The sequence below is a fragment of the Glycine soja genome, chromosome 8 (genome assembly GCF_004193775.1).
Source record: "Glycine soja cultivar W05 chromosome 8, ASM419377v2, whole genome shotgun sequence".
NCBI lineage: Eukaryota > Viridiplantae > Streptophyta > Magnoliopsida > Fabales > Fabaceae > Glycine > Glycine soja.
The window spans coordinates 442,826-455,872 of record NC_041009.1 but is presented as its reverse complement, the minus strand read 5'-3'; the positions used below and the strand labels follow the sequence as shown (position 1 = coordinate 455,872).

The 13,047-nt window shown below is 34.8% G+C and overlaps 2 protein-coding genes across 3 annotated transcripts; both read right to left on the bottom strand.

Moving 5' to 3' along the window:
• Nucleotides 1–1,798: 1,798 nt before the first annotated feature.
• LOC114420958 (calcium-dependent protein kinase SK5) lies at nucleotides 1,799–5,795 on the bottom strand. Its single transcript, XM_028386683.1, has 7 exons — nucleotides 4,941–5,795; nucleotides 4,333–4,476; nucleotides 4,093–4,245; nucleotides 3,878–3,993; nucleotides 2,722–2,889; nucleotides 2,263–2,487; nucleotides 1,799–2,128 (listed from the first exon to the last, which is right to left on the bottom strand). The coding sequence occupies exons 1-7, from the start codon at nucleotides 5,503–5,505 to the stop codon at nucleotides 1,973–1,975; spliced, it is 1,527 nt and encodes a 508-aa protein (XP_028242484.1). The 5' UTR covers nucleotides 5,506–5,795; the 3' UTR covers nucleotides 1,799–1,972.
• Nucleotides 5,796–8,327: 2,532 nt separating this feature from the next.
• Nucleotides 8,328–13,047, bottom strand: LOC114420957 (protein DYAD-like). Of its 2 annotated transcripts, none has more exons than XM_028386682.1 (8): nucleotides 12,856–13,047; nucleotides 10,452–10,801; nucleotides 10,035–10,361; nucleotides 9,889–9,946; nucleotides 9,728–9,802; nucleotides 9,221–9,501; nucleotides 8,978–9,092; nucleotides 8,328–8,884 (listed from the first exon to the last, which is right to left on the bottom strand). In XM_028386682.1, the coding sequence occupies exons 2-8, from the start codon at nucleotides 10,721–10,723 to the stop codon at nucleotides 8,789–8,791; spliced, it is 1,224 nt and encodes a 407-aa protein (XP_028242483.1). In that variant the 5' UTR covers nucleotides 10,724–10,801; nucleotides 12,856–13,047; the 3' UTR covers nucleotides 8,328–8,788. The 2 variants fall into 2 exon arrangements, with proteins under 2 accessions (XP_028242483.1, XP_028242482.1); XM_028386681.1 differs by having other exon boundaries at nucleotides 9,728–9,811; nucleotides 12,856–13,043.

Below are 13,047 nucleotides of genomic sequence, written 5' to 3'. Positions count from 1 at the left end.
GAACCAAAAATCCATAAGGAACATATTTTGCCATGTCATCATTAACAATCATTATGACAATAAATCAACCTAATTTTGTTAATTCAGTGATGAATCACTCTAAATATAATCAAACTAATTTTGACAATCTATTGTAGCTTGTACAAAATGGTTGGATTTGTTTTTGGAGTTATTTTTTTTTCTTCTATGTGGTTTGTTTTCTTCTCTGTTTTGAGTGAAAATGGATGGGAGGTGGGTTCCGATTCTTCGTTGAATTTTTATTTTGAGAAGAAATTAATAGAATTTCTGTTTTGACTTTGGTAGATTTTTTCTTAATTGGAATAGAATTCCCTACACAGTTAGCTTGTCTGATGTAACATTGGTCCTTTACTTTTTTGGTTTCATGGTCCATGTGAATCTTTTATGTTTATACTGTAACTGCTATGTGACTAGTATGTGTTATTTGAAGATACTAAGCTCATAATTACTACCATTAATTGAACTCTTAATGTATAGAAGTTTGAAACTATTTATTGCCTTTGGGTATCCCCGAAGCATAAGTGGCTTATCATTATTATTCACATCACTCAAGGTTAATGATGTTTGATATGGCTCTGATTTTTATTACATGTCTCTAATTCTACTTGTGTCTGTTTATGCCGACAGTCAATCATTTGTAACTAAGAAAATTTCAGAAAAGGTTGAAGGACAATTGTCAAAATCTCAGAATTTCTTCTGTGCTAGCATGTTAGCTTTCTCACACCATCTTTTTGATAAATGTAAATGCAAGGGTACAGGGGCTATTTTGATAAAGATTTACACCTTACTACTTAAATTGAATTACATGTTTCAAGCCAACAATTTTCAATGATTGATTATGACAGCTGGAAAGTCCCTTTGAGCATTAACTTACTTTAGACTAGATAGTTTGGAATTCCATAGAGATAGTAACTTTGTAGTCTTTTTAACACATGGTTTTGTGTAAGTTATCTGTGTGCTCACTGCTTAAGTAATCATTTTTGTGTTTTCTACAACTGATGAGAACAATGGATTGGGGGTTTGCTGCAAGCATGTCATTTAAATATTCTTGATCTTCAAGCCATAAGTTGTTGTTAAACTTAGATGGTACTATGATAAACTACATTTGGGTACTTCATGATTATTATTTCCTATCAACCAAATTGAAGGACTAGATTAGATTAAGTTTGTCAAATGGATAGAGCATTGAAATACTATTTTTTAAGAACTGACGAACCTTTTATCACTGCCAAGAAAATACCTTGATAAAAAATCTGCATGGCATTCACGGTTATTTTTCTCCTTATTTTCTTCACGAAGCTTACTGCCTCCAAGAAAACAAAAGCATGGAGATTTTAATTTCTCTAATTTTGGGTCGAAATTAGGAAAAGTGGGTGTCCCACAGCATTTGTAAGTCGTTTTTTTTTTCGGTATTAGTCATTTTCTTCTTTCATGTGATCCATCATTGATGATGAGTGAGGACAACTACTGCAAGTGAAAGAAGGTAATGATTGTATGTGATCCATCATTGATGCTCAGTTATATTATACTATAGTGAATAAGATATTATATACAATGAGAGAGAGAGAAATTTCATTTGAGTAATAGTCCATTATTACTGATTAATAATGTGTTTGAATAGAAGAAAAGAAAGAGGGAAGTGAAAACATGGATAATAATATAATTTTTTCTCTTGTTTAGTTTAGAAGAAAAGAAAATTCCTCCTTTATTTTTCCTTTCACCCTGTCAAACAGACCCTGAAATTAAATGGGGCATGATATAAACTATAAAGGAGCTGCAATTCGTTGTATGGACCATTTCATTTTTTCATGGACCTCATCCAGATCAAGATGAAAAACTTTCCAGGAAAGATGGGTCTATAATTTAAAAGATACGCAAAATTTGGTCAAGCAACTACAAACAACGTAGAAATTTACTAAATTAATATTTGGTCAATTTTGTCTCCAAGTAATTATTACTTAAAGTAGCCCTCAATAACTTGATTGGACCCATTGTCTACTAATCCAAGAGCATCTCTTAAATTTAGTGTTTTTCTCATAGTTCGCCTCCCAATTCCTCCATTGCCTTTTCTCATCATGGCAGCAAATTCCCCATAATCTATTTGCCCATCCTGCACCACAAACCTTCCATTAATACCCCCAACAAAAAATTTGACACCGACGGAGACATTACAAGATGAAATTTGATGATCTTATGCCTCATTACAAGAAAACTTACAATGACAAGACATAGAATGATACTTACGTTATCTTGATCAATTTCCTTGATCATGTCGTCAATATGGATATCATCTAAACCAAAGTCCTTACAAGCTTGTTGTATCTCATCAAGGGTTATGTAACCACTGCCATCTTTGTCAAAATAGGAGAAGGCCGACACTAGGTTTTCCTCTCTCTCCAGCTTATTTAAATGGACAGTGGCAGCAATGAATTCACCATAATCAATTGTCCCACTTTTATCAATATCCGCCTGCCATTGCCAAATAAGATCTTATGTTAAAAAATTAAAGGCAAAGCATCATATATCAAGAAAATGAACATAATTTACCAAAAAGAAAATGCTAATAACAGACACTTTTCAAAATACTCTTTTGTTAGATGAAATTCATGTGATCCTTATTTGGGTCAACCCACATAGATTTCACCTAATGATAGTATGTTGAGGAGTATTACACTGTTATTAGCATTCCTAAAAAAATCTTACAGCATCCATAAGATCCTTGATTTCAGACTCCATAAGTTCAGATCCTACTCGCTTCAAACCATCTTTTAACTCATCAAACGTTATGGTTCCACTGTTGTCTGTGTCAATCATCTTGAATAACTCTTTCAGTCCACCAATTTCTTCTTCAGATAGCCTCTCAGCAATAACCTAAGATCAAGCAAGCAAAACTGTAATTGTTTTGGTATTAGGATGACATTCACATGACTCACATATGGATCACATTCAATTTCTTGTTTCCAGGAAGACTTTATGAACTCCGATGTTTAACGAACCAGAGACAACATAATGATGCTCGAAGTTAAGGCTAAGGTTGGAAAGTATTTCATTTCTGCAGATTAGCATTAATTTAATAGAAAACTTGGCATAGGAACAATGAGGGAAAATGACAATTTTAACAAGGAATGTAAATGAACTTCTTTCAAATTATATTTGTTAGATTTCCGACCTTGGTATTCTCTACTTGAAGCAACCAAAACTTGCATGAAAAGAATGGTTCAAGTTCTTTCAGAGCTGAACTGAAATTAAGAAATTAAACAAAAAAAAAAAAATCATCTAAATGATCTTATAATAAGGATGAGGCTGCCTCATGGTCCATATCCAACACTCGAACAAAATAGACTTCACAAGTCAAACCAGAGAACCAAAATTAAGAAACAGAATCCAAAAGCACGTGTATAACAAGAATCTATATAAAGTAAAAATCAGCCTTTATATCAATGAAATATATCTAACCAATGATAGCTGTTGAGAAATCCATTTCTAGTAATAAATATGCATATGAAGACACACAACTGAGAACTCATGGAAGCAAACTTGTTACTAAAATATCCAATTCTATATTTAATTTCCCTGTTTCCTCATTATCTCTTAGGATGAATAATTATATTTCCTTATCTGATTATAATTTGTTTCTCAAATTAGTTAGGATTTTGGTTAAAATAAATAATGATTGGTACTCTAGGTTTTATAAACATATAACATAACTTCAATACATTGAAATACATCTTCGTCATTAACAATTTATTATTTCATTCTCTTTTATCTCTTTTCCTCCCTCAATATCTAAAATCTCATAATATTCAACAAGCACAAAGAAATTATCTAGACTTGGTAAAAAGTTCTAAAGAAGCCTTACACGCAATGCCATCTTTTTCAATTTATTCATGGCAGAGAATTGTTTCAGACGTGATAAAACTGCAGAATCAAGAGGTTTATCAGGTGCAATGTTGTCATCAACAATCCATGGGTGGCCTGACATAGAAAGACATCTTACAGCTGTTAAGCCATTCTAAGAATTGTTTGTACTTAGTAGTTTGTAGTAAACTAGTTTTTGGAGTTCAAGAGACTTACGGAGTACTTCATGTGCTGTAAGCCTTGTTTTTGGATTTTGATCAAGCATTTTCCGAATTAGATCCTTGGCACTGTCTGAAATGCTAGGCCAAGGCTCAGAATGAAAATCAAGTTTTCCTAGTAAAATCTGTCGGAAGATCCCCGGTTCAGATTCTGAAGGTAATAATATGCAGATCAGTAATATCAATGAAGAAACCACAAATATGATGATAATTGAACATATAAATAGCAAATAATTACCGGCCCAAAATGGTGGCACCCCACTTAATAAGATGTACAGAATAACCCCTGCACTCCAAACATCTGATTCAGGTCCATAGAGCTTGCGCAAGACCTCTGGTGCGACATAGTATGGGCTCCCGACAACATCACAAAAGGATTCACCTGAAAAGTATCTTAAGGTGTTAGGCGTAGGGGCATATACAGCTAGCATGTAAGCATTTCCAGTTGATCCAACAAAGGTAGAAAAATAGAGTTGTAACAGTAAGATGAGACTGCATAACTTGTACTTAAATTTTAAATAGCCGAGTATAGGTTCCACATGATAATCAGTGGCACATATATAGCTATTGTATAGCAGATAGAAAAGGAAAAGAGTCATGCGTTAAGACACCAAAACAATGGAAGAAAATGTTGGAATTAAAAAGTTATCCATTAGAGCTCCCTTTCCTTGTTTTTTATTTTACCCATTTTAACCCTGCACAGATAAACTAATCCAGTTCATTCTCACACAACACCAAGCCTAATCTAGAAAATCCCTTGGGTGAGAGGTAAAAAATTGTGATTTAAGGGCTGACATCTATCTCCCTACAGATGATTAATTAGAAATAAAAAGAAAAGAAACCCACCAGGCTTGTAAAAAACAGACAAGCCGAAATCGGTGGCCTTAAGCTTAGCATCCTCATCAATGGTATCAAACAAGAAATTCTCAGGCTTAAGGTCCCTATGCATGACCCCTAGCGAGTGACACGCCTCAACAACCTCAACAATCGTCTTTATCAACCTCGCCGCCTGTCTCTCGCTGTAGTGTCCCTTCTGCACGATCCTGTCAAACAACTCTCCACCCTCGCACAACTCCATGACCAGGTGCACGGCCGTGGAATCCTCGTACGTCCCTTCGATGCGGACAACGTTGGCGTGTTCCGACAAGTGGTGCATTATCTGAATCTCCCGCCACACGTCCTCGTAGTCCTCCTTGCACAGCAGCTTCCGCTTCGGAATCGACTTGCACGCGAACTTCCCACCACTCGCACGGCGCGTGCACTCGAAGGTGGTCCCGAATTGGCCCTGCCCGAGCTTCCGCCCAACCTCGTACACCTCACGGATGTTCTGCGTGCGCTGCGGGAGAACCCACGCCGCCTTCAGAGTCACCACGTTTGTTGTTGTCGAACTCGAACTAGATTTCGCAGCCATTCTTGTTGTCGAAAAAGGAAAGGAGATTGTATTGTATCAGCCTATCAGGTGGTGGTTAATTGGTGTTTTCTTCTCTCTCCTTGGAAGACGCCATGAATGTTTTTGATTGCTCTCTCTCAACAAATTAACAGCCAACAACAAGCTCAAGGTAACTATGGGCTGGTCACGTTAGACTTTGAATTGAATGAAGGACATGTTCTGCTATTATTAATCAATAAAATAAAATAAAAAAGCTCTATTTGTCTAAAAATTATACAAGAAAACACGTTTAGAAAGTATATGTTAAGGAGGTATCTTCGTGGAGCTAGCCACTTTTACTCTTCCAAGGTGTATTTTCTTTGGGGCACTTGTAATTGATGTTACATGCCTCATTTTCTTAAAATGTTTTTAAATGAATATAAATATATTTAATTATGTATTAGTCACTGTCACTAGTTTTTTAAAATGGAAAAGATACTCAATTTTTTTTTTATTCTGGAAGAAAAACTCGCGACGGACATGAATTCTAAAGAAGTCTACAAAGTACAGAGTGTTGAGAGAGAAAAAAATGTACCAAGACATACTTAAACCTTATCCTTTTATCAAAGACCCCATATTTTCAATTAATAAGCTGTTGGTGTCACTTTTTTCTTCTTTTATATTATCTTAATTAATGACGCATGCAAACCGTAGGTGAGAATTTTAAACTTCTTTTGAAAGAGCCATCATAACTCTCCCATACCTCGACGAGCTACCCTGTACCTGGTAGATAAAAACATTTTAAGCTTGTTTTTGATAGATTACCACATGAAAAGTAACCATGAAATTATTCAATTATTATTTAATGTTTGCTCACATGAGAAGAAAAAACACATGATAGAGACAATTTTTTCTGTTTTCTTCATATGATAATATAATACAATTTTTACATTTTATTCAATGTCAACTTGAGATAAATATCAAGCAAAAGAGTTTTGATATCATAATAATTTAATTCAGGTTGGATTGCACAACAAAGAACAACAAACTCAACCTAACCATATATATTTGATTGAATTAGATATAAAATTAGATCAAACACAACTCAATATTAATCATTTATATTCTTAATTAGATTGAATTATATTTAAATTTTATAAAAAAATTATAATAATTGAATTGAATGATTTTTGTCGTTGAAATTGATTTAGTCCAATCCATAAACACCCTGTTTATTTAGGTAGTGTATTTCTTGCCCAAAGAAAGTATATGACCTCTTCTTTTCCGGCTCACCCAAAGAAAGAATAAAAAAATAAGTTAGAGGGACTAATGATAATTATAATAGGAGTCAGAATTATTATTTTTCTATACGCGAGTGCATGTAAAATCAGAAGAATCACATGACCTCGAAAGAGGTTGAAAAGGACTGTAGAATGCAATTGATCACGTGTGTGACTGAATGAACGAGTACAAATGTTTATACTTTATAGTTACGACAAAGTCTTCTAACGAATCCAATGGAGGGGCTTTTCTAAGAGGCAGTATTTTGTTGATTTGTGCACTCAGTCACGTGCCATTCATCTCTTTGCCATTATCGCTACGCTATTCATATGCTCAAAACTTCAAATAAAGTAATGACATAAACAGTTTTTTTTACTTACTTTCTACAACTTGGCCAATTTACAATTTAAGTATGCATTATGCCATGATGGGCAATTTTGTTTTTAGAGGGATATCCACTTTAACTCTCTAGACTCTAGAGTAATATTTTTTCTACGCACGTGAGTCCACCTGCCGCCATTGGGTCAGGTATTCATAATTCAAGGATAATAAATAGTAACGATACTAATAATTTATGTATGATCTATCCTTAAAAAACGAGATATGAGAATAATTTTAAGTTATAGTAAGGCTTTTCAATATTTTCATTCTATATTTTTTTAAGACATAATCATCAAGAAAATCCAATTCACTTGCGTCCCCTTATCCTGAAAGTTTCGTGTTTGTTTGACAGACACTTTTGATTTTTTTTACTGGAGACAGACACTCTCAATCAATCTCTTTCAATTTGATATAAATCTAAATAAATTAATTTTAAGGTACTAAATACTAATGGACTAATGGAGAGTTTGGATAGTTTTGTGGAGGACCTATGTTAGTGTGCAAATGCACCCTCACTTTGAAAAAAATATAACTATATACCTAAAGTTCTTTTTTTTTTTTTTTGTATTTTGCCTCCTATTTATACATATATTTGAATCTATTGTCTCCAATTTCTCACTCTATTGTCAAATTGTCTCCAATAGTTTGAATGAGAATAATTTGTGGTTAATGGTTTGGTTAACCACCTTCTCAAAAAAAAAAAAAACAAAGAGAAAAAGCAATTCTACAAAGGAAAGCTTGAAATGCAGGTTGAAGGCCGTATTAACCTGGAGTATTAATTTAGATGCTACCTCTAATTCCTAAAGCAGGATATATAAATTTTTATTTTACTTTTCACATGTCTCCTTCAAAGGCAATAATCTTATTTGAGGCACCATGGGACATTAAATTTGAACACTTCTTTAAGTAGAATTCAAACCTTGATTAATCACATTATAAAAGACTAATTCCTCCTGCTAAACTGAATCCGTTAGTAAAATTTTAATGAGTTTACACCATCATAAATCTTACACCATCAACCAATAATCATTGACTTTTACATAATTATTATAAAAGTAAATAAACTTATAATATATATATATAAATAATCATGTGAAAAAACATTTACACTGCTATATTATTCATTCAATTTTACTTGGTAAAAACAAATGTTAAAAACTGCGTCGAGGGATTAAGTACGTACCATCAGCTACATTGTGTCATCAAAATAAAGCATAAGTTAATTGTTAATAACACCCGAAAGATCAGATGTACTGTAGAAATTTTACAGATAGCAACTTATCCCCCAAATAAGGTTTAAGCACATTTTCATGACTTACTCGAGCTAAAATGTTTAATAAAAAACTACCAGAAGAGCTACCAAAAGGAGCTTAATTTTTTACTTAACAAAACTAGAAAAATTGTCACTGAATAACAGCCCTACCATTGACCTAGTGACCTACCTTAAAACCAATTGTATTGTAAAAGGCCAGGGAAGAATATCAACAATTTGAAGCTCACTGTGGGTGACATTCTATTTGTGGTTGGAAAAGGATTTCACTTCCCCATAAGATTGTTAACACTGTACAATATCTAAACTCTACACTCTATGAGAGTAGCAAAAGAAAATGGTAATAAATTAGAATCCTTAAGTTAGGATTGATACTTCGATTCGATGTAGAGTCTATTTCATTGTCAGCATGCCATATACAGTATTTGCTATCTGCAATAACTGCTGCTCCATTTTATCCCTCGATGTAAATAATTCCATGATCATTTCCTGTAAGAAAAATATTATACGATGATTATTAAACTGAAAAATATAAAAATTGAGAAAATATTATACACACACATGTAATACTATTGACACCACCTGATACAATATCAATGAATTGTCAAGGTCTGACTTTGAATTAACAGTCATAGAAGAATCAGGGGTCACATTAGGTTGATCTTCCTTTATCTTTGGCACCAACTCCAGCAAATTGCTATAATCATGAGAGAAAAATGAGAGGGTTACTGAAAGAACAAAAGCAACATTTTTTCCTCCTTTATCTTTTTTGCCCTGAAAGGGAGCATGAAATGGTTTTAAAGAATATAATTTTACTTGGATTACCTATTCATGTTAGTCAGTTCTACACATTGCAGCTGAGTTGGTAGGGTTGAGTTCAGATCTTGAAGTACAACCTCTTTTGGAACATTAAGCAGCTCCAGGTTGAGTTCATTTCCCTGAATATTGTCTGTGTTGGTGCTTCCTAGCCAATCCTCCCAACTTACTGGAGGATAACTTGAAGTGGTGTCTTCTCTCAATTTTTGCACATCACTCAATTTATTGGTTATTTCTATTAGCTGTTGCTCAACTTTAGTTTTCCAAATCAACATGTTTTCATGCATGCCCTGTCAACATGTAAAGCTACAGTAAGCCATATAATACATTCAACATAATATGAATCCCATTAAGGCCTAAATAAATAAAAAGTGCTCCACCTCCCCCCCCCCCCCCCCCAAAAAAAAAAAAGTTACACAATTATTAATTAAGGAGGTACATTAAAAATAAAGAACTATTAACAAGATCTATATTCTTGAAGAGTGAAAAAGTGCAGAAATAAACTTGCTTAGATACCTGCACACCCTTCAAAGAAGTCATAATCTCAGTTACACGCTGCTCAGTCATAGCTTTCCAATTCACAAAACTTTTCTGTGTCTCCTATCAAGAAATATCAAAATAAAAGTTCATAAATTTCTATTCAAGATAGCAAACCATTGAATTATTAAATTATTCACCTCCATCAAGCACATTTCACTTTTTTCTTGCTTCTTGGCAATGAGCTCTTGCATGTCTCTGCTATGCAAATTAACTCATTAAAACTGAACATATAATAGTAAGCATACAAAATTATTTATGAAATTTGAGTTTCCAAGTTCAATACTTCTTCATCTGGGCCATTTCAATTTTAAGCATTTTCAGTTCACCAATATAAGGGTCTTGCACCCCAGTCTCCTGGCGAATCTCATCCAAATTAGCACTCTCCAACCAATACTCCATGATTCCCTTGGTGTTGAAACATCGACGGAACCGCTCAGTTCCTCCAGGTGCCACTTTACCATCAATGTGCTTCAGTAAGTGGTCTAACAGTCCAGTATCACCAATGTGTTTACGGGCAGCCATTCTTAGTGCAGGTCGGGTAATTGGATTTTCAAAAGTTGCACCTTCGCCCTTTAAGACCTCCCACATGCTTTGCTGAGCCAACTCATACCTACATTGCATTAGGTTACTGTCTCAACTTAATATATGTTAGAAGATAGTAACAAGTAACAACACAGAAAGAATATCATAAATCATTTACCTCTTAGCTGACCATCTGTCTATGCTTTCACACTTTGTTTTAGGTGTGCCACTACTTTGCCTTGCACACATATCTGCTTTGATCTCTCTAAGACGATTAAGGCTAAGGCGTTTTCTTTTCTTAAAATTTGGCATGAAGATAGGTTTAACTTCAACGATTTCTTCTTTATCTTTTGATCCTTCTACCGTAGGAATACTGGAAGAAAGTCTACTTCCATATTCCTCAAGCTGACCAATGAACCTGACTTGATGACAAACATCCAAATGAGCCATCCCTGCAGCTCTCAGTTAAACTCTCTTAAGTGCTCTGTTGGTCCTTCACAACTTCTGTAAACTATATCAGCTGCATTCCTGCATTAAAATAACAATTCTTTTAATCAAATATTCCAGAAAATATGAACCCAATATTTGCATCATAGCATTATCATTTAAAAGTTCAACAAAAGAATCAAGTGGAACCAAAAATGCTTGGAGCAATGGCATTACCTTGATGTCTAATATTATACCCAATGGAACACAGTAAGCCATATAATGTAATTATAAAATTCAATTCAATTCAGTATGAAGCAGAAAAGGAAATACAGGATGACAATTCAATTCATGGATTGAAGTCAGACAGTTACAACTAACTCTGAGTCCTGACTAATATAACTAGGCTTGTAAGTCAGTGGCTGAGTACCTAATGTTTTTTTTTTAACTGCGAAAATAATATATATATTAAACGATAACTAGTACCAGAGGTACTACAAGATAACACAGGAGAGAAGATCTCCTGAAACAGAAAACAAAAACAGCATTACATCTGCCCGACAAGAAACCACCAGAAGCCCAACCCTACAGACCACACTCTAATTAAAAGCCATAGACATAGCAGAGGACCATTGATGGAAAGGAACATTAAAATCCTTTTCCCACCCCCTCAGCCAGGACCAAGTGAGAAAATTTGTATTATCCACCAACTTCGAGATGTGAAAAGGCTGATTCTGAAAGATCATATCATTTCTGAGCTTCCATATTGACCTTGTAGCTGCTATCCACCATATTTTCCATCTTCTATTGGTAACCTTCGAGCCTGCTATGGCTGAGTGCTGGAGGAAATTATCCATCGGCCTACAATGGAGAACTCTGTCTTCCCTAACCCAGGAATTAAATTCCCACCACAAAGGCAAAACTTTTTGACATGTGAAAAACAGATAAGAGGCAGATTCAGATTTGCTTTGACAGAAGGGACAAAGGTCATTGTCAATCTCAACTTGTCTCCTAGATAAGTTCTCCTTAGAGGGAAGCCTATCCCAAAGTAATCTCCAGGCAAAAGATAGAGCTCTAGGTGGGATTTTAATATCCCAAAGCTGACGGAAACCTAGACATTGATCCTTATTCATGGCTTCCGAAACTGTTCCTCCTCCTCCACTGCCACCTTTTTCTGTACACCTATCACCACTCATCCTCCAACTCCGGATTCTACTTCATTTTCTGTTCCGGTAACAGCTCCAACAACCTTCTCTCATCAAGTTACAGAGAAGCTCAATGACAAGAACTTTCTCTTATGGTGTCAACAAATTGAGCCAGTCAATAGCTCAATCATACTGCATGCATTTGGGTTCAAAGTTGTTGGAACGCAATAATACTGCAAGTAGTCGTCAGCATGCTTTTATGAATTGGTTGGCCTTGTGATTAGATTATTCAGGTAAATCAATGACATGGACTCAATTTCTCAAACTACAACAACTTTTCTGAATTATCTCTTCATCTTTTACAAAAGATGGCCAGTAAAATTAACAGAAATGTGAACCATACCCATAATGACCTTCGCACTACTTCCATGATAAGTCATGTTCCCAAACCCATATGCATAATGATTAGGAAGAGAAAGAGAAGGGATTACTCAAAGGAGTGTTCAAACTCCAAACAGATTCTTCAATATTTGCATTACATATTCAAAAAGGAAAATAGGTAAACAACCCCAATGACGATCAAGTGCTAAGTATTTCCAACAATCAAAACAGAAGGCTAAAAATAGAACGACCCGAGCAGTGAAAATTGGTTTAATTGAACAATAGAATTTTCAGCCACAAAATCATTCAAGAGGTTCATGGCTTATAAAATCAAACAGTAGAATACAGAACAAAAAACAACCACAGTCCACAACAATTAATATCTTAGGTTAAAAAAGAAAAGTTTGACTGAACAAAAACAAATTGGCATCGCTAGGAAATCAGGGAACGTAAATACCACAGAAAAGTCCAATCTAAACGGGAAATTACAGGAAAAAGAAAACCGATTCAAAGATAATGCACCCCAATCGCCGATTAAGAGTGCAATCAACAAGGAAACATCAGGAATGAAAGTGAATTGAGCGAATACGATGAAGAAGAAGGAAAAAAAGAAGGAAAAAGGGGTTTTACAGTGGCAAACCGAGGAGGAGAAGAGGCGGGCGGACACGGTGCGAAGAAAGCAAACCATCGACTTCTGAAGCTAGCGTTACTTCCAACGAATTACTAACATATGGCCACATACCTTTCTTTTCTCACTTTTTAAATACTGAAACTAAACCCTAACCGCCAAACCCCACAAAACCCTCGAATCATTAAAATTTT

Coding starts and splice junctions, on each gene's coding strand:
- LOC114420958 (XM_028386683.1), bottom strand. CDS start 5,505: ATGGCTGCGAAATCTAGTTCGAGTTCGACAACAACAAACGTGGTGACT. Junction 4,477..4,940: donor GTCTGTTTTTTACAAGCCTG/GTGGGTTTCTTT, acceptor GATACTTTTCAG/GTGAATCCTTTTGTGATGTT. Junction 2,129..2,262: donor AGGAAATTGATCAAGATAAC/GTAAGTATCATT, acceptor TTTGTGGTGCAG/GATGGGCAAATAGATTATGG.
- LOC114420957 (XM_028386681.1), bottom strand. CDS start 10,723: ATGGCTCATTTGGATGTTTGTCATCAAGTCAGGTTCATTGGTCAGCTT. Junction 10,362..10,451: donor GACAGATGGTCAGCTAAGAG/GTAAATGATTTA, acceptor AATGCAATGTAG/GTATGAGTTGGCTCAGCAAA. Junction 9,947..10,034: donor GAAATGGCCCAGATGAAGAA/GTATTGAACTTG, acceptor TTTGCATAGCAG/AGACATGCAAGAGCTCATTG.